The sequence below is a fragment of the Danio aesculapii genome, chromosome 5 (genome assembly GCF_903798145.1).
Source record: "Danio aesculapii chromosome 5, fDanAes4.1, whole genome shotgun sequence".
Classification (NCBI taxonomy): Eukaryota; Metazoa; Chordata; class Actinopteri; order Cypriniformes; family Danionidae; genus Danio; species Danio aesculapii.
This window is the reverse complement of record NC_079439.1, coordinates 56781449-56801858: the sequence shown is the minus strand read 5'-3', so window position 1 is coordinate 56801858 and position 20410 is coordinate 56781449. Positions and strand designations below refer to the sequence as shown.

General features: G+C 37.9%; 1 protein-coding gene across 2 annotated transcripts in view; it reads left to right on the top strand.

The window, feature by feature from the left end:
- Positions 1 to 20410, top strand: part of LOC130229634 (long-chain-fatty-acid--CoA ligase ACSBG2-like) — a 136517-nt gene that overhangs the window by 68490 nt on the left and 47617 nt on the right. For both annotated transcript variants that reach the window (XM_056458532.1, XM_056458531.1), the window contains one exon: positions 6817 to 6984. In XM_056458532.1, coding sequence (XP_056314507.1) covers positions 6817 to 6984 — 168 coding nt within the window. The remainder of the gene's footprint in view (positions 1 to 6816; positions 6985 to 20410) is intronic.

The following is a 20410-nucleotide window of genomic DNA, read 5'->3' as shown; positions in this document are numbered from 1 at the left end:
GTATTTGATAACTTCTGTGTTCTAAATTTTAAAACAATTAACATTAACATACCATCTCCATCTCATACACATCCTATTTATTTTTAAAAATCCAAATATTTTACTGCAGTAAATTTTTCAATAATTTGTTTAAAGTCTTAAATTTATGTTGAACCTTTTTCATATAGATCCTTTACTGTATTCAGCTGTGTAACCTATTTAAATTATATATTTTAGTGAATAATTTAAATATCCACTCATATACAGGAGTTGGACAATGAAACTGAAAGACTGGCCAATTTAATGTTGGAGATTTCATGGCTAAATTTGACAAACCTGGTGACCAATTTTCATTGATTGCACATTCCACCAGTAAGAGCAGAGTGTAAAGATTTAATAGCACTGTTCTACCTAAAATATTGAAATGTACACAACATTATTCATTCATTCATTCATTTTCTTTTCGGCTTAGTCCCTTTATTAATCTGGGGTCACCACAGCAGAATGAACCGCCAATTTATCCAGCATATGTTTTACGCAGCATATGCCCTTCCAGTCGCAACCCATCACTGGGAAACATCCATACACACTCTCAGTCACACACATACACTACGGACAATTTAGCTTACCCAATTCACCTGTAACGCATGTGTTTGGACTTGTGGGGGAACCAAAGCACCCAGAGAAAACCCACGGAAACGTGGGGAGAACATTCAAACTCCACACAGAAATGCCAGCTGACCAAGCCAAGGCTCGAACCAGCTACCTTCTTGCTGTGAGGTGACAGCACTACCTACTGCAGCACAACGTCACCCACACAACATTATATGTGACATATCAGAGTTCAAAGAGGACAAATTGTTTGTGCAATATTTGCTGGAGCATCTGCGACAAAAACATCCAGTCTTTGTGATGTATCAAGAGCCAAGGTATCCAAGGTAACATCAGCATACCACCAAAAACGACAAACCACATCCAACTGGAGTGACTGTGGATGCAAGAGGAAACTCTCTGAAAGCCCAACTCATTGCAGAATCTGCACCACAACTCCCCTGTTTCCACCAAAACTGTTTGTCGAGAGCTCAGCATTTACATAGTCGGGCTGCTATAGTCAAACCTTTTCTCACTCGTACCAGTGTCAAATGTCAGTATCAATGGTGCAGCAGCAAAAATCTTGGGCAGCGGACAATGTGAAACATGTATTGTTTTCTTATGAAACCACCTTCACTGTCTTTCCCACATCTGTGAGATTTACAGTGTGGAGAAGCCCCAAAAAAGCATACCACCCAGAATGTTGCATGCCCAGAGTAAAGCAATATCATGGTAATTCCTCATCTCATTACTTGTGCTAGATGGGTGTGTACAGTCCAACCAGTTAGTCCAATGAAGGTGGCTACTGGTGGATGAAGGTTCACTGCTTGTTCGTTCTTTCCTTTGCACAATGTTGTTTTAGTTTAAATTGAACTTATATCTGACTCCAATTTAAAATGAGATGGTTTAGGATATTAATATATTTATCTTTGTTTTTTCTGACTCCAATCATAAAACATTAAGAACGTTATTGTAATATGTAATTTAGATGAATGTTTGATTATTTTATTCAATCTCGTTACTGTATATGATACTCATTCATTTGAAAGCCTAAAACATCCTGAGACTTGTAACGGCCAAGTATACAATCTCTAAATCACAAGCATATCTGCCTTGGTCATTAGACAGAGGCGATTAACCACTATTCTAAACGGCAGAACCCTTTTTACTCATTTTATTATATTTTTCATGTGTTCCCCAAAGATCTGCTATATACCTACTAAATTTAAATAAATCTATTTAATCATACCATGATCATCACTATATAATCAAGCAAACTGACTTACTTAAACTATGAATAACTTTGAGCAATCACTATATGATTTTATTAATATTATATGACAAAAGATTAAAAGATGAATCCCTGACTTACATAGTATGGAGTATGAGAGCTCCATACCATGGGTTGATCTGGCAACATAATCATGTAAAGCTTCTTTCCTTAAATACTGAAACTTAATGGAACAACGATAGTAGCCTACTTGCTGTGGGAAATGGGGTAATTTGGGTAGTGGGCCATAACAAATGACACCACTTTTGCAGCTAGTCAAAGAACCCAAAAGTTTCCAGTCTTTACTTTGATTATGCCAATTTCTTTGAGAACAAGGCCATTGTACCAGTCGTACGAAAATGTTTCAAATGATATCAAACATGATCAGTGTTGGGGTGGTTACTCTGGAAATGTAATAGATTACAGATTACAAATTACCCTATTTAAAATGTAATAAGTAATGTACCTTTTCTATTACTCAATTAAAATTCCATTACTCAATTCCGTTACTTTAATTATAAGTAACTGATTACATCTGACTTTTATGTTTCTAATGGATATTTCTAACTAAATAATTTTCAAGCATTTATACCAAGCAGGTGTGACCTTATAGTCTGTTGTAGCGAAATTAGCTCAGTCTATGAATATTAATGATTAATAATAATGAGTTATTATTAATTATGAATATTCAGAATTAACTTACAGTTAATTTAACAAAATAAAGATAACAGTGACTTTTCCTGCCCGTTCGTCTGAGCAGACTCCGTAAATATTTTTTTATTTAGAAAGGGAATTATAACTACTTTTAGATGGGTTTTAACTATGGGTCAAGTCACACCCATTCTCTACTGACTGACCAATGGTTTCAGGGAAAAGTTTGAGCGGAAGATTTCCTTTGTCTTGGGGTGTCATGATCACCAGCTATCGTAACTCCCAAGATCGCTAAATCTCAATTACAATAACTTATGGACTACAAACCCGCCATTTTTGGACTACATTTTCATACATGTACTTCGCTCAGACACACACATGCTTCCTCATTCTGACTGATTACACGCGCACCCCCTGAGGATTGTCAAAGACTGATTACACACACTATTTAAACAGCACACTCACTCATTCCCAAGGCTGAGTCTTGTTTACTGTTAGTGACAATTCAACGCGTTTCCTTAGGCTTGTTCTTCCGTGTGTTTACCTTAGCCTTGTTCCTAGTCATCCCTGTCTGTCGCCTGCCTTCCGACCTCTCGCCTGTTATAGTGACTATGATTCTGTATTTGCCTTCATACCCATGTTGACCATCGCTTGCCTGACTGCCGAATAAAACCTGCATGTGGATCCTCACCTCAGTTGTCTCTATCACTCCCCGTGTTACATGGGGATACTCGTATGCATAAAGAGATAAAGGAACATTAACTCAGAGCATTTAAGAATGTAAGCTATGAAATGTAAGTTATGATCAGGCCTCCTAGATCATGAGCTGTAGGATTATGTACAGAACAGAATGATACCAGACATAACACTTTTAGAAGTACATAACGTATGTATGCATTCTTAGTTTGTCTAGTGTCTTAAAAAGGGCATATATAGGTATATATTAAAAGACGAAGTCAGGAAGAAAATACAGAAGTTTACAAACACATACCATTTACTTTGGGTTGAATTTTGAGATTTCTGAGTCCATTTCAAAAGAGTGTGTGTACAGTATGTGTCAGGATGGATGGGGGATGTAATTTCAAAATGACATCTTTGTAATCTCTTGGAAGATATGACAACTAGCTCTAGCCAACACCTTGGTAGATAAGGTGTCACAGAATAACAGACTTGCTGGCACCAGAGGTCATTAACTGACGTAGGAAGAAATTCATAACGGAATTTTACCATCGGACTGTTACACTGGTTACTGTTAGAATTTAAACATTTTTTCATCACTTAAATTAAGATTTTATTGATTACATTTTTTAAGTACAGCCACCACAAAACCAGACCTTATAACAAAAAAATGTTTACTGTTGTTACAACATCAAAATTGTATTTAGTTGTGCAGGGTGATTTTTGTGGCATTTGTAATAAAAAAAAGCTACTTAAATCCAAGTCAATCATATATTAGTGATAATTAAAATTGTCAATGAAACATATGAGACATAATTGTTCAGTTCAATTATTTACTGCAAATAATATGCTGTATTTATCCTATATATCTTATTGATCCACGATTGGTAAATGTAGCTTGTGTGGATGCTACTGCACTACTTGACTAATGAAATAGCTTCGCTACTGAAAAGCTATTTGATTTAGAAAGTAGAACAAAGAACATAGAATAGAATATAGAACACATACTTTCAGATGACCATTCTGTGTGAGTTGGGTAAAGAGGAGAGTAGGTGAACAGAAGGCAGTGCGGGAGAGAGTTCAAATGTAAATAAAGGAATGAGCTTTCCCGCATTCTCACTCCATGTGGTGTGGAGGCAAATGTCTCTGTGTTTATAAACTCTTTTTGTATTGTCCATATATGGACTCATCAATATATATGAGGTCTTTCAAATCGTATAGGTGTGTCACTGCCAAGGCCTTCTGAACCATTCTGAAGGACCATGTGTAATCAATGGTTCAAACATTGCATCCTTAAGGAGGTATGTGGTTTGATGAACATGAAAGTGAAGTTTAACATCTCCCATGGCCTGTACAGTTGCCAGAACTACATATTATTGAGCCACGTTGGGACGTTTTGGATGAGCATGTCAGGAAATGTTTTTATCCAACAGCATCACACAAAGACCTGGCCATTATTCTGCAAGGAGAATGATTCCAAATCCCTCTGTGGATTATGACAACTGTGCAGGACTTGTCATTCACATAAACACCATACCATAACATGAATTATTGTGGTCTTAAACCAGGCATTTGAGTTTCAATGTTCAAACCTTGTAAGTCCTACAGACAATAGTCATCATCATTGATCACTTCATCCCCTCAAAATCTTTCTTAAGAATTAAATTGAAAGAAATATTTTATAACATAAAACACATATTTTTTATTCTGTCAAGTAGTTTATGCAGAAATTTAAAAGTGGCATTGATTTATTTTGCTCGTTCTGTGAAATGTCTGCTGAAAGTATACTCACTTATTTTGAGAATTTCCTTTTGTTTTATCATTTTGGATTATTGTGATTGCTTTCATTATCCAAAATATTTTTAATGATTTATCTTTACAGATACCTTGTTTTGGGTTTTACATTTAAGAAAAAAAAATTATTGCAAGTTTTTTTATAAACCTCAAGTTATTTTTAAGAAAGTGTTATATACCAACTTTATTTATGCAATTTTATCAACCCCTTTTTAACATCTTTAAGCAAGAACCGGAACCCTGTTAAGGGGCCTGTTACAACTATCCAATTTAGAAAGTTAAAATTTTTTTTTAAATAAATATTGATCTATTCAATTCAATTCACCTTTATTTGTATAGCGCTTTTACAATGTAGATTGTGTCAAAGCAGCTTCACATAAAAAGGTCATAGTAAATAGGAACAGTGTAGTTCAGTTTTTAGTGTTTAAATTCAGTTCAGTTTAGCTCAGTTCAGTGTGGATTAAAAATCACTACTGAGAGTCCAAACACTGAAGAGCAAATCCAACGATGCGCAGCTCTACAGATCCTGAACCATGCAAGCCAGTGGCAACAGCGGAGAGGGAAAAAAAACTTCACTAATTGGCGAAAGTGAAGAAAAAAAAACATGAGAGAAACCAGACTCAGTTGTGCGACCATTTTAATTTGTCCGCTGGCCAAACGTCTTGTGCAGAGCTGCAGTCTCAGTGGCGGAGGCTGGAAGCTGGCCTCAGTGAAGACTCGTCTGTCCCTGGAGCGTCACAGGAATCAGTCTCATGTTCTCCACTCCTCCATGACCACCATAGTAGCTGCTCAGGACACGGCTTGGTCCAGGATTTGGAAACCTTGGGATCATCCTGTCGTTGGTCTTGGTGACTCTGCATAGTGACTCAGTGATAGTGACTCAGTGAATCAGTGACTCTCCATAGTCTGAGGGCCTTGGAAAGAGTATCCCCAGGTGGAAATGGAGAATAAGGAGAATAATTAGCGTAGCTGCTGTTCATAGTGTATATAAACAAGATGCAGAAACCTGTGTGGAAACCCGCTAAGTGGTGCACTGAGTGTATGCTTTACTGAACAGATAGGTCTTTAATCTAGTTTTGAATTGGGAGAGTGTGTCTGAGCCTCGGACGTTATCAGGAAGGCTATTCCAGAGTTTAGGAGCTATAAATGAGAAGGCTCGACTTCCTTTACTCGACTTTGCTATTGTAGGTACTACCAGAAGCCCTGAGTTTTGAGATCTTAAAGAGTGAGTTGGATTGTAGCGAGACAGAAGGTTGGTTAGATAAACAGGAGCTAGATTATTTAAAGCTTTATAGGTAAGAAGCAATATTTTAAATTCAATACGGAACTTAACAGGCAACCAGTGTAAGGAGGATAAAATTGGGGTGATGTGATCAAATTTTCTAGACCTGGTAAGAACTCTGGCAGCTGCATTTTGTACTAATCCATTTTGGACACTTTATTACACCTTGGAGTCTTTATTACTAACATGCACTGTTTTAAAAATGTCATTCTTGAGGTGGAGATGATCACAGAATTAAACAGATCAACACATTAATATGTGTCTGTCAATCAATTCAATGGGTGGGGAAACCACACTCCTATGTCACATTGCAGTGGGCCACAGAATTGCAGGGATTTGGATCCTATTTTAATGTCAGAAAAAAAAGACTTATTTTGTTTATATTACTCCAGTATGACTGTGGACACACTATACCTACACACAGTTTTATCCAAACAGCTCCCAAAATTTGATTTTCATCATAGGTGCCCTTTAAATTCACTAATTTAGTCCTTACTTTACTGCCAAATTTACTTTTTTGTCATTTTAAGTTTATGTTGTGCTTTTATTAACATATCTTTCCTCTTTCCAGATTACATGGACAGCCAGTGCTGCAGGTCACATGATCAAGCTGAAAATGGCGGAAGAGGAAGTGGTGAGCTACTTGCCCTTGAGTCACGTGGCAGCCCAGATTAATGACATGTGGATCTCCATGAGGATTGCTGGAGTAACCAGTTTCGCTGAGCCAGATGCTCTGAAGGTTAATTTACAGTTTATATGGCAATTTTATGATGTCTACATGATGTTTATTGTTTTCTAGATTTACAACCACAATTCTGAAAAAAAGTTGTGACGTTTTGTAAAATGCAATCAAGTATGGTGTGTACTAATTCTCTAAACGATTAATTTAAAAAAGAAAATATTTCTAATGTTTTCACTGACCATCTTGCAAATCTATTTGTGTTGATGGTAGTATAAGAGGGTAAAAATTAGCATGTCAACCTTTACAAGAAAAAATGGATCATGACTCATCATTTTGTGCCAAACACGAGAGAATAGTCAAAAAATCAAACAAGACATTTCTCAATTCAAAATTGCAAACAAACAAAAAATATTTCACTTTCATGCAGAGTTCTCCATTTCAAAGACCAACAGGACTGTAAGATTTTTGTAATTATTCTTTTAAAGAAACAACAAATAGATTTAAAAATAGAATTAAGGCTGGTCACAGGACCTGTGGGACACATAAATGACAACGTAGACACAACACTATGCTTTCATTCAAAGTAAATTTTAATAAATAGGGCTGAGGCTTTATTGTATTAAAAAAACTTACTAAATGGTAATTATTACTGGGAAACACTTGTTTTGGTTAATATAATGGTTAATATAGAAAACATATGGTAAAACAAAGTCACTGGCAAGAGTGGTCAAAACACTTAAGGTTATGCAAAAAGGTTAGAATAAAAACAGGATATGCATAATACATGAAAAAAAGTGTTTAAAAAAAAAGAATAAAACCACCCTCCATGTCTGCTTTCTTGTATGCTTTCTTTAGGCAAGGTAAGTTCATTTACATAGTACATTTCATATACAGGCAGCACGGTGGCTCAGCGGTTTGCACTGTTGCCTCACACCAAGAAGGTCGCTGGTTCGAGTCCAGGCTGGGTCAGTTGGCATTTCTGTGTGGAGTTTGCATGTTCTCCCCATGTTGGCGTGGGTTTCCTCCGGGTGCTCTGGTCCCCCCCCCCCCCAGTTCAAAGACACGTGTGCATGTGTGTATGGGTGTTTTCCAATACTTGGTTGCAGCTGGAAGGGCATCTGCTGCGTAACACATATGCTGGAATAGTTGGGGGTTTATTCCGCTGTGGCGACCTAGAGACTAAGCCGGTAGAAAATGAATAAATGAAATTCATAAACAATGGTAATTCAAAGTGCTTTACATAAACAGGAAAAAAAGAAACAAGTATAAGAAAATAAAAACAAAGAGAAAAAAAATATTAAAAACAGATTAAAATGTGTAACAATGAGATAAAGAAAAGAAAGACAATAGTGAGATTTGCGGGATGTAGCACAGTGCTCATTCAGTAAAGGCACAGCTAAACAGATGTGTTTTAAGTCTTGATTTGAATGTACCAGTCTACCAAATTTGATCATTTCTGGAAGCTGATTTCAGCGGGGGGTGGGTTGGTTGGGTTGGGTTAGTTGCTGAAGGCCGATTCACCCTGCTTTGAATGAACTCTTGATGATCTAATGATTTCCTAATGATCTAAGTGATATGTTAGGTTTGTTTTCAGTGAGCATATGTGTAATATATTGAGGTCCTAGGCCATTTAGTAATTTATAGACAAGTAGTAATACTTTAAATCTATTCTAAATGTAATTGAGAGCCAAATCTATTCTGAATTGTAATTGGGACTTTTTGGGAAGGCCAGTGAGGAGTCCTTTACAGTAATCCACCATACTGGTGATCAAAGCATGAACAAGTCCTCTATGGAATCAAAGTATCTAATTCTTGCAATGTTTTTAGATGATAGCATGCTGATTTACTAACTGATTTGACATGATTACTGAAACTTAGATCTGACTCTAGAATCACATCAAGTTTCTAGCTTTTATTTTTTGTTGTTTGAGCCCTAGAGCCAAGAATCACCTTGAGAACCTCATCTCCGTTCCCAAATGAAATGACTTCAGTTTTTTCTGAACTGAAGAAAGTTTTGGCACATCCAACTGTTAATTTTATCAATGCATTGGCAGAGAGTGTCAATGGAGCTGTTGTCATTAGACAATAAGGGAGAGGGAATAATAGGAGAGGTGCCAAAATTTAACCTTGTGGGACTCCACATGTGATGGGTGTTACATATGGGCCACAGCTGAAGAAAAGATGACCGCTTTAAAATACCATATTTCTAACAGGCTCAAAGTTTGTCCTTCGGCTCCAGAAAGTCTGGAGACAAAGGTCGCTGTGCATGACACCTTTATCAAAAAAGGAAATCTTACGCATCAGAGAAACTCACACAAAAAGAGACAGAGAAAGAACTAAATCAAGGTATTTAGTTAAGCATTAAAGCTGTGCACCCCCTTTATCAAAAGGGTGTATTTTAAAATCTTGGTGGTCCTTAATAGTTGTGTGGAACTGAGCTAGATTTGCCATTCTTTCATCTAAACTCTTTATTTCCTCGCTTTCTTTTCTATGTTTTGTTGTTATGTTTTGTACGTTTGTTTGTTATATGTTAAACTAGTCAATAAATCATGCTATAACCATGTGGATTGTCTTTGTTTGCCTCACAGAAAAAGTCACTTAAATGATAGAGCCTTAATTTGCAACAAAGCTTTCTAAAACAAGTTTACCAAAACTTCTAAACTATTCATCTACTTCACAAGTAGTCATAATTCCCTTTGAAAAAATAAATAATTACAGAGTCCGCAGACAGCCCAACCCAGTTTTCAGCCTATCCAGAAGTTCGCTGTGATCGACAGTGTCAAATGCAGAACTGAGATCAAGCAATACCAGCATTGTTAGTTTGTCTGAATCCGTATGTAGGCAAAAAAACATTCATTATCTGTATGAGGGCACTCTCTGTACTATGATATGCCCGGAAACCTGATTGAAAAATGTCTAAACATCCCTTAGAGCTTAAGAATGTGTTAACCTGGTTAAAAACTTTTTTTCAATGATTTTGCTCAGTCAGGTGTTGTCCAGGTTGTTTTTTTTTTCAGGCGGGGGTTAACAACTGCAGTTTTAAGTGAGTTTGGAAAATTTCGTGAAAGAGGTGAAGCATTTACTACTTTTAAGAGATTAATTTTTAAACAGTTAAACACCGTTTTGAAAAATGATCTGGGGAATGTGTCAAGACTACAGGTTGATGTTTTCATAATCTGTATGATCTCTTCCAAGATTTTACCATCAGATGGCTTGAGATCAGACATAAGAGAGTGCGAGTGAGTTTAAGTTGCTGTTTATAAGGTTTGAAAAGGTTTAGCTCCACATTAATTTGTCTTTATAGGTCCCACAAGGCTCGATTTTGGCACCTCTCGTGTTTAACCTTTATATGCTCCCTCTGAGCCAAATAATGAGAAAAAACAAATCTCCTACCACAGCTATGCTGATGACACTCAGATCTACCTAGCCTTAATGCCTAATGACTACAGTCCCATTGACACCCTCTGCCAATGCATTGATGATATTAACAAATGAGAATGTGTCAAAACTTTCTTCAGTTAAACAAAGAGAAAACTGAGGTGATTGCGTTTGGGAACAGAGATGAGGTTCTCAAGGTGAATGCGTACCTTGGCACTAAAGGTCAAACAACAAAAAATAAGGTCAAGAATCTTGGTGTGACTCTGGAGTTAGATCTGAGTTTCAATAGTCATATCAAAGCAGTTAGTAAATCAGCATACTATCATCTCAAAAACATTGCAAGAATTAGATGCTTTGTTTCCAGTGAAGACTTGTTCATGCTTTTATCAGCAGCAGGGTGGATTACTGTAACAGCCTCCTCACGGGCCTCCCAAAAAGACAGTCAGACAGTTACAGCTCATCCAGAACGCTGCGGCCAGAATTCTGACCAGAACCAGGAAATCAGAGCACATCACGCCTGTCCTCAGGTCTTTACACTGGCTCCCAGTTACATTCAGAATAGATTTTAAAGTATTATTACTGGTCTATAAATCACTAAAAGGCCTAGGACCTCAACACATTACAGATATGCTCACTGAATACAAACCTAACAGATCACTCTGATCTTTAGGATCATATAAACTAGAAATTCCAACAGTTCAGTCAAAACAGGGTAAATCGGCTTTCAGCTACTACGCCCCTCGCTGCTGGAATCAGCTTTCAGAAATTATCAGATGTGCTCCAACAGTAGGCACATTCAAATCAAGACTGAAAACACATCTGTTTAGCTGTGCCTTTACTGAATGAGCACTGTGCTACGTCCAACAGATCGCACTATTATGTTTTTCTCTTCTTTTTTATTCTTTTATAACACATTTTATCTGTTTTTATGTATTTGGTTTTTTTACCATTTTTTTATTATTTGTTTTTATTTCTCTTATACTTGTTTCTTTTATTCCTGCTTATGTAAAGCACTTTGAATTGCCACTATGTATGAAATGTGCTATATAAATAAACTTGCCTTGCCTTGCCTTGCCTTATAGATGTTATAATGGACTACCAGATTCATCTTCATCCACATGCTCTCAGCTTTTCATCATTTGTACTGCTGTTGAATTTCTCCAATGTGCTTTTTGTCTCCCAGTTGTCATCCATGACATTCTTAACTTTAGAGTTAAACAAATCAAGGAGAAAATCAACAGAGTCTGCAGATATGCTTGGTGCTAGCAATGTGACCTTCTAAAACTGCACACTAGTGTTTTCATTTATGCATCTCTTTCTGACAGAGACAGATCTGTCTTCAATGGCTGGAGCGATCAATATATCAAAGAAAATACAGAAATTATCAGATATTGTGACATCCTTAACAACAGTTGATGAAATGTATAAACCCTTAGTTATGAATAAATCTAGACTGTATGGGTCCTTGTACATGCTGATTCAGATAAAAAGTATTTAAAACAGTCATGAGTTCTTTTACAGCATTGATTTCTGGATAACCACTGTGAATATCAAAATCCCTAGCAATAGTAAAATAGTCAAATTCCCACAAATTACACATGTACATCTTTAAACAGAGCAGTCTCCACCTCTCTTTTTAGCTCTACAAACACTCATAAAATTTATGTTAGGATAGGGCTGCTTTATTTAGGACTGCTGCAGTACAACTGTCATCTAGCCAAGTTTAATTTAACAGCAAAAACTCCAGGCAATTTGTGTTGTTAAAATTGTTGACTAGAGGTGTATTGTTAAGTGATTGGATGTTTAAAAATGCTAACTTAACTATTTTAGCTATGTTTAGCTATTTCCCTATAATCTTAGATTTACATTTAAATGGCACCTGGTTTGAATGATTTGCTTTACAACTTGAAGAGGCCTTAGACTTTCTATTACATAATACAACATATATCTGCCTAGAGCTACAGGCTACTGGGATTCCGCTTGTTCTGTAAACATTTGATAAAGATACTGTTATCTAAGCGGGCACCCAACACACATCACTGAGAGTTTTGTTCACCAGCTGAATGGGTTGTTGGGGACCTGGTGCGGTGGTAGGGGCTTTAGGGCTCTCACAGATGGAGGGTGAGGTGGGCACAGAGGTGGGTGTGAAGCTCGCCTTTTTCTTTTGCTAACAGGGGGCTTCCAGCAATAGAGTGTGAGAGTTGAGTTCTAGCAAACAACAGTTCCTCTATCTTTTTTGACAAACTTAAGAGAGTTTTTGTGCTGACCTTTAAGCTGTTCTGATACGTCACAGTCTATCTGTGGTGAGGTCAGAGTGCAGGGCACAGGTGCCCTGAGCAGCGGTTGTTGTGGCTGTCATGGCATTATCACTGTCCTTGTGGGATGTGTCAGCCACAAGTCCACTGAAGAGCTGATTCGAAGTTCTGTGGTCATTAGGACATTTACCGGGGATGTGTGTCATTTGGGTTGAGTTCAGTGGAACATACAGCCAATGTATGATGGAGGGAGAAGTGTATATTTTTCTTTAGCACTTTTGCACAAAGTTTGTTTGGAGAAAGGCTGTCTGATGTAAACAGTTGTCTTTGATTCCAGAATAGATTGAAGTTCAGTACTTTCAAGCAGCCATGCATTTAAACCAAGAAGCCTTGAAAAAGTTCTGATTGCTCTTTCCGAATATCATTCTTCCCCACATAGATGATAATCCACTTCCCAGTCTTGTCTTTCTTCAATATGTTCTTTGTTTACATCAGAAACTGTTGCATTAAAGAAGCAGAATGTCATTGTAGCCCTGCTCCTAAAATTCATGATTATTGAATCCCCAACAGACAGTGTGCTGATCTGGGCTGTGATCTGTGCAGAATGCTCCTGTATGCTCGGCCTTGAGCCCCTGTTCAATGCAGAATTAGCTTCTGAATCATGCAATCTCTGTCTGATTGCTTTTGGGAATTCTTCACCCATATTACTCACTGCTTCATATCTCTTCTGAGCTGTATTTGGGGTAGAGGAGGCTAATGCAGCAGCGTATGATCCTTTTAATCTGACCCTGCAAGTACCTTTTGGTCTCGCACCTTGTTTATTCCATTGGTTATCGTACTCATTTTCAACACTTTCATTCAGTTTATCTTTGCTCAAAACAGTAGCTTAAGTAGATTTACAGGTAGATTTTCCACTCTTGTTAGTAAAATTGTATTACAGAAGGTTCTGTGATTCAATGTTGATCTTCAAGCTGTGTTGTTTGAGCAATGCGCTGATAGGCTGTAGTTTCAATTGGAGTATAAAATATAAAAAGCAAGAGTGCAAAGACCGGAGCAGTAGGCAAAGATGTCCGAACAGTAGCAAAGCAGGAAGCAGTTCGTCCAACCACAACTCAACAATTATTCTCTGGTATTTCTCCCAGATAAATGTTTACTCCTTCTCTTTGATACCATGTCAGATTATTTGGTATTGACATAGCAACCCCAAATTAAGTATACATTGGATGAATTTTGATTTATTTAATCGTTTTCAAAATTAGTTATCAATTAGTAATCAAGATAGTTTCTGCCTCATTTTCTGGGATTCATGACACAATTATTGAATCAGTGCAGCATTATTGGACAAGCATACCCCTCAATTAGCTTAAATTCAACTCGATTATATGAGCAAGTACATGCATGTTGAAAATGTATGTGTTGTCTGTACCTTTTCCTAATGATTATTAAATGTTTGTGTCCGTGTGGATTGCATGTTTTTTTACATACTGATTGAGTTACTTGAATTTACAGATAAAGCTGCAGGTTGCAGTACTCTTATAACAGGATGGAAAAAGGGTCTGTGGGGCTGTCCTTATTCTCTTATGAGATATGGATGTATTTTGACCATAGCAGTTGGGTTGGTAACAGAGCTGAGGATCCAAACGCAGTTTATTAGGAGATTCATCAGGCAGGCAAAGGTCAAAACCAGGACAGACAGTAGCATGCAGTTAATCCAAAACGAGGTCAATATAATAGGACAGGCTGCAAAACAAAGAAAACAATAAACAGATCCTGGTCAAAACATGGCAAGCCTAAACAAGGAAAACACTTTCAATTGCTCACTTACATTTTACAAGACTCAGCAAAGTGTGTGTGTGTGTTTGTGTTTGTGTGTGTGTGTGTGTGTGTGTGTGTGTGTGTGTGTGTGTGTGTGTGTGTGTGCGTTTGTTTTTGTGACATATCAGGACAAATCTATGAATACACACCAACAAAGTCAGGACATGTGTAGAAGTCAGGACCAAAACCAATGTCCTCATTTTTTCTGAGCATGCCACAGTGTTCTCCAGCCTTAAATATATACTTGGTGCAAAAATCTCCTTAGGCTTTAATTTTCACAATTTTTTGAAATCATCTGTGTAAGAGTGTATCATATTTTTTGCTCACTCACTGATACGCCAACTATTGGAAGTGTGAGGTACTGCGCTAAACATTTACACACAGAAAGTCAAAATAAGAGTCTTTCTAACTTTTCGTTATGAAATTCACAGTTATGAAGTCGGAATGCCTAGCTATCTAGCCAATGATTTACCAAATAAACAGCGCGTTGGCAACTAAAACGGTTCTAAGGATTGGAATTTAAACATTATAACTTACAATTATCTACAACTTAATATTAGGACGAATGCTGTTACAAGCTAGCTCAAGTTAGCAGACTCGTTCTAGCTCTCTGGCTAAAAGTGACAGGTTCTTGTTAATACACAAGCTGTCTAAAATGTTAAATGTGTGGCTAACCACATCCACTGAACCAGCGGTGATCTAGTGATTTTTATCTTGAAGACGTCCACGGGGGACCTTTATTTTGGTGGTGCCGTGAAAGCCGGAACATGCGGTGCTCATTCTCTGTGTTTATCAGCAAATATGGATTTATATAATTTTGACAAATCTTTGGATATTTAATAAACTTTTAATTTCACAAACCTTGCAGATTTAATCGAATCCATAAGTCAGATATTCTGAAGTGCACACTGGTATCCTGCATCAACCTGCATACTGTGCATGACAGACAGTCCGTGTAACATTATATGCTTATATATTAAGGTTCCGTGAGTCATATTCATAATTTTACATTTATATATATATATATATATATATATATATATATATATATATATATATGTATATATATATATATATGTATATATATATATATATATGTATATATATATATATATATATATATATATATATATATATATATATATATATATATATATATATATATATATATATATATATATATATATATATATATACATATATATATATATATACATATATATATATATATATATACATATATACATATATATATATATATATATATATACATATATATATATATATATATATATATATATATATATATATATATATATATATATATATATATATATATATATACACACACACACACATTTTTTACAAATAGGAGATTGTTTGAAAATTCTAAATATATTAGTCTACGTTGAGTACAGAATTAAAATGTCTTATGTGAAGTGGTGTTTAATGTTGTGCAAATAGATAAGTGCATAAGCTTGAGTTATACAAGTACATAATATTATGCATTTGTAAACATTAAAAGCGAATTGTCAATATGCATGATATAAATTATATATTTGTATCTAGAATGGTTGGCTTTAAAATGTAAGAGCATTATGTATTATTAGATAGCTGCACTAGTTAGCTTCAGAGCTAGAATACATGCAGGTATTAATCAAATCATGTTCAACAAAACAATGTTATTTCAGAATTTAGATGTATGTATGTGTTATGCTGTTAGTTTAATTTATGATCAATGTTAAAACAGTTATCACAATTCTTTTTTTTTCACCACACATTTATGGATGTGAAATTGTTTTTTGTTAATACATCTGAACAAATCCATATATAATATATTCCACAAACATTCCACTGAATGTTAAATCACATGTAAATCTAGTACGACCTCATTCGCTTACTGGTTCAAGAAATACAAGGTCTGGGACAAATTTTGTTTTTAGTTTACATTCACTAGCAAGGCTAGCAAGCCTCACTGATGTGGGCTACATCATTATGTAAATGTTATTTGCATTTGATTGAGTTTATCTGAACCCTTTCAGAAACATATGGAATCAGATATTCTTCAGGATTTAGTGATGAGCTAGTCAAGTCAAAATACAATGACCCATTGGTAGAATACTGAGTAACGTCTAGGTTACTAAAGTAACCCTCGTTCCCCGAAGACCAGTCGACCAAACAGGTCGACCTGGGCTTCCCCGAAGCGCTCCCATATCAACTCAACAGCCTCGGGGTGGAGCCGGCATTCTCCGCGGGGCGCAGGCTACCGTGAGAGCGCATCCGATGCATGGTTGAGCTCACCCGGGATGTGAACGGCGCGCAGCGATTTCAGCAGCGCATGACTCCAAAGGAGCAGACGGCGAGCGAGCTGAGACATGCGGCGGGAACGCATACCGCCCATATGGTTGATATATGCTACCGCTGCCATGCTGTCCGTCCTGACCAGTACGTGTTTCTGCTCCAGGGCCGGTAAAAAAACGGCGGAGAGCGAGAAACACTGCCAGCAGCTCTAGGCATTTCATATGCCAATGCAACTGGGGGCCCTTCAACGGGCCGGCTGCTACATGCTCGTTGTACACGGCTCCCCAGCCCACGCTGGAAGCTTCTGTCTATACGACAACATGCGTGGATACTTGTCCTAAGGGCACCCAGCCCGTAGAAAATCAAGATCCGCCAGCGGCTGAGGTTGCGGCGACACAGCGAGGTGATGGTCACCCGGTGCGCGCCCGCGCGCCATGCCCGTCTGGGGACTCGATCGCGAAGCCAGAGCTGGAGTGGTCTCATATGAAGCAAACCGAGCTGCATGATCGTGGCAGCGGATGCCATATGCCCCAGGAGCCTCTGAAAAAATTTCAGTGGAACCACTGTTTTCCTGTCGAGAATACTCAGACAGGACAGCACTAGCCTGGCGTGCTCTCTGAAGGTCAGCTCCATCCCGAGATAAGAGATGCTCTGCCCCAGGGCGAGCATGCTCTTTTCTCGGTTGACCTGAAGCCCTAACTGGTCGAGGTGCTGAACCCTGTCCCTGTGCATAATCAATTGATCCCGGGACACGACTAGAATCAACCAGTCGTCGAGATAATTGAGAATGCGAATGCCCTCGATGCGCAGAAGCGCTAGGGCACCCTCCGCGAGTTTCGAGAAAACCCGCAGAGACAGAGAGAACACGAAGGGGAGGACTTTGTACTGCCAGGCTCGACCTTCAAACGCGAACCGGAAAAATCAACGGTGGCGTGGAAGAATGGAGACATGGAAGTATGCATCCTTCAGGTCTTTAGCTGCGAACCTATCCCAAGGAGGGACGGATTGTAAAATGCGCTTCTGCGTGAGCATCTAGAATGGCATTTTGTACAAACACCGATTCAGTCTGTGCAGATCTGGAATTGGCCTCAACCCTCTTTTTGGGCACAATGAAGTACGGGCTGTAAAACCCGCTCTCCATTTCAGCTGGAGGGACCAGCTCGATTGCATCCTTCACCAGGAGGACAGCAATCTCCTCGCACAAGACAGGGGCGGACACCGGATTTACATCCGTGAAATACACGCCCGTGAACTGAATCGCATTACCTAATCTGATTGTCCGTATGAGCCACCGTGACGGGCTGGGGATCGCTAACCAGGCTGACAGAACTCGTGCTAATGGCACCATTGGAATAATCATTGACATGCCAGCAGTAGGGCAGCTCGGGATGGGAAAGCGGCGTGGTCTCCAGCCCCACCTCCGAAGCAGCCCGGGGAAGCACATGTTCGATTCGAGATCCGGAGCCACGCTAACCACCCCAGAGGGGTGCTGGAGCCCCAAACATATCAGTCCCTGTGCCCATCATCCGGGGAGAGGAAACCACCACATCCAGAAATGCACGGTAGGTACGACATCTTTAAAAAGACGCGTTTGCACGACCGTGTTGCTCTCTTAGGGGACTCTGCTCTTTTAGACAGCTCTTTTGTGATCACTACCGATGAAACGCCCAGGGATGGGAAGAACCCAGCTCAACCGCCGCTGTCTGTGTCGTCACCCACACCGGAGGAATACAGCTTGCACTGATGCATAGGAACTCTTCAAGCTCAGTAGTGAGGGTCTAAATGAAAAAGATAACTGCTCGCTCCGCATGCGCTAGCTATATACTCGCCTAATTGACTTGATCGCTGGCATCTGTGGAGCCGAGCGCTACCAATTCATTTGGCATTCATTGGCCTGTTTTTTACTCTTCAGAGTGATTGGTTGACTAAATGTCCTCCCGAAGTCTGAGCAGACACACGTCAGAGTTCACCTGAACTGGAACTGTTATAGCATTCTCCTGCCGTCTTACTTTTGTCCTCACAGATAAAACTAAACAAAACGCTACCACAAGCAAAATGTAACAAACTTAAAGCATGACTACCAGGACTGAGAGGGGAAAAAAAATTAATTGAAGTAAAAGCACAAGTGGCTGGCACTTCTGTTGTCTGACATACAGTACATGAAGGGCTTTGTCCATGAGAGCAATAGTCTTGAGCCCTCAATTCGGTGCACGCAGTTTATTCTGCTCACTTGGCTTCAGCTCTTTCTTGACTACTCAGCATCATTCTACACTTTCTGTACAACTAAGCTTCCTCTGAAAGTAGATTTTATTTGTTTTTGTTTAAGGCCTTGGTGCTTTCTATCTATCCAATATGTTGTCCATATGCAATTTAATGTGCATGTCGATTGAACTACTTCAGCATTAACCCCATGAAAATAAGCGAGTCAGCAAGGTGTTCTTCCTTCTGAAACATCACTCCATGGTCTTTAAGTTGAATGTTTTTATAATTTATTTACTCATGACAATTTTATTTATGAAAATGTATTTACTTTTTCTTTTAGATGAATACAATGAGTTTAAACACTGACAGTTCTGAGCTTTATAATGGCAATGACCTGCAACCAACAGTTATGGTTCATGGTTTAATGACGGCTTTCTGAAGTGGAACGAGGAGTTTGAAGCTGATGTCAGAAGCCACACCTATGTCCAGAATACATCACCTGACACCCAATCTCAATTCAGTTTGGAAATGCAAGCAATTTACAGTAGTCTCATTGATCTAATTAAACAGAAATATATTTGATTACATATTGTATATTTAATGGTGGCTTGTGCGGCTTCAGACAGTTTTGCTCCAACCCTAATTAAACAAGCTGATCCAACTAATCAAGGTCTTCAAGACTATTAGACACTAGTAGCCACTAGACCCATGGGAAAACTCGATCCTGCAGGGCAGGTGTCCTGCACATTTTAGCTCCAACACTAATCAAACACACCTGCTTATAGATTTCTAGTGATCTTGAAGACATTGATTAGCATGTTCAGGAGGGTTTGATAAGTGTTGGAGCAAAACTGTGCAGGACACCCCAGCACACTGAAAAAAATGATTCAAAGATGATTCCTTGGATTTACAATTTTTTTTTAAAGTGGTTGTAAACAATTTATTTGGACTGAATTTAAACAAACAAATTAAGACGAACATTACTATTTGTTTGTTTAAATTCAACCCATATTAATTGTTTGCAACAGTTTTGCAGACATTATTTTTTTCAGTGCACTAGACAGTAAACACAACCTTATTGTTCTAAAGAACCCTTTTATTCTGAAATATCTGTACAATTTATATTTCAATATGTATCTTGTTTGCTACCATCTTTATTTTGTTTCTGTTTTTAGTTTATCAGAACACAACCCCTTCTCCACAGAATAAATATCAGTAGCCTAATAAAGTAGAATTTAGAGATATTGAATTTATGATCAATATTAGTATTTTTTCCTTAATTATTATACAACATTTAACTCAGTTGTGTATTTCAGATGCTGTGAAGTCATATAACTGTATAACTAATGCTAAATTATAATGACTTTTTTTGTATAAGTCGGTGGGTGCTAGCAACCAAAATTCTTCAAAATATGTTCTTTTGTGTTCAACAGAAGAAAGAAAATCATAAAGGTTTAAAATTACACAAGAAGAGTAAATGATGAGGTAATTGTGCATTTCGGGTGAACTGTCCCTTTAACACACGATCAATA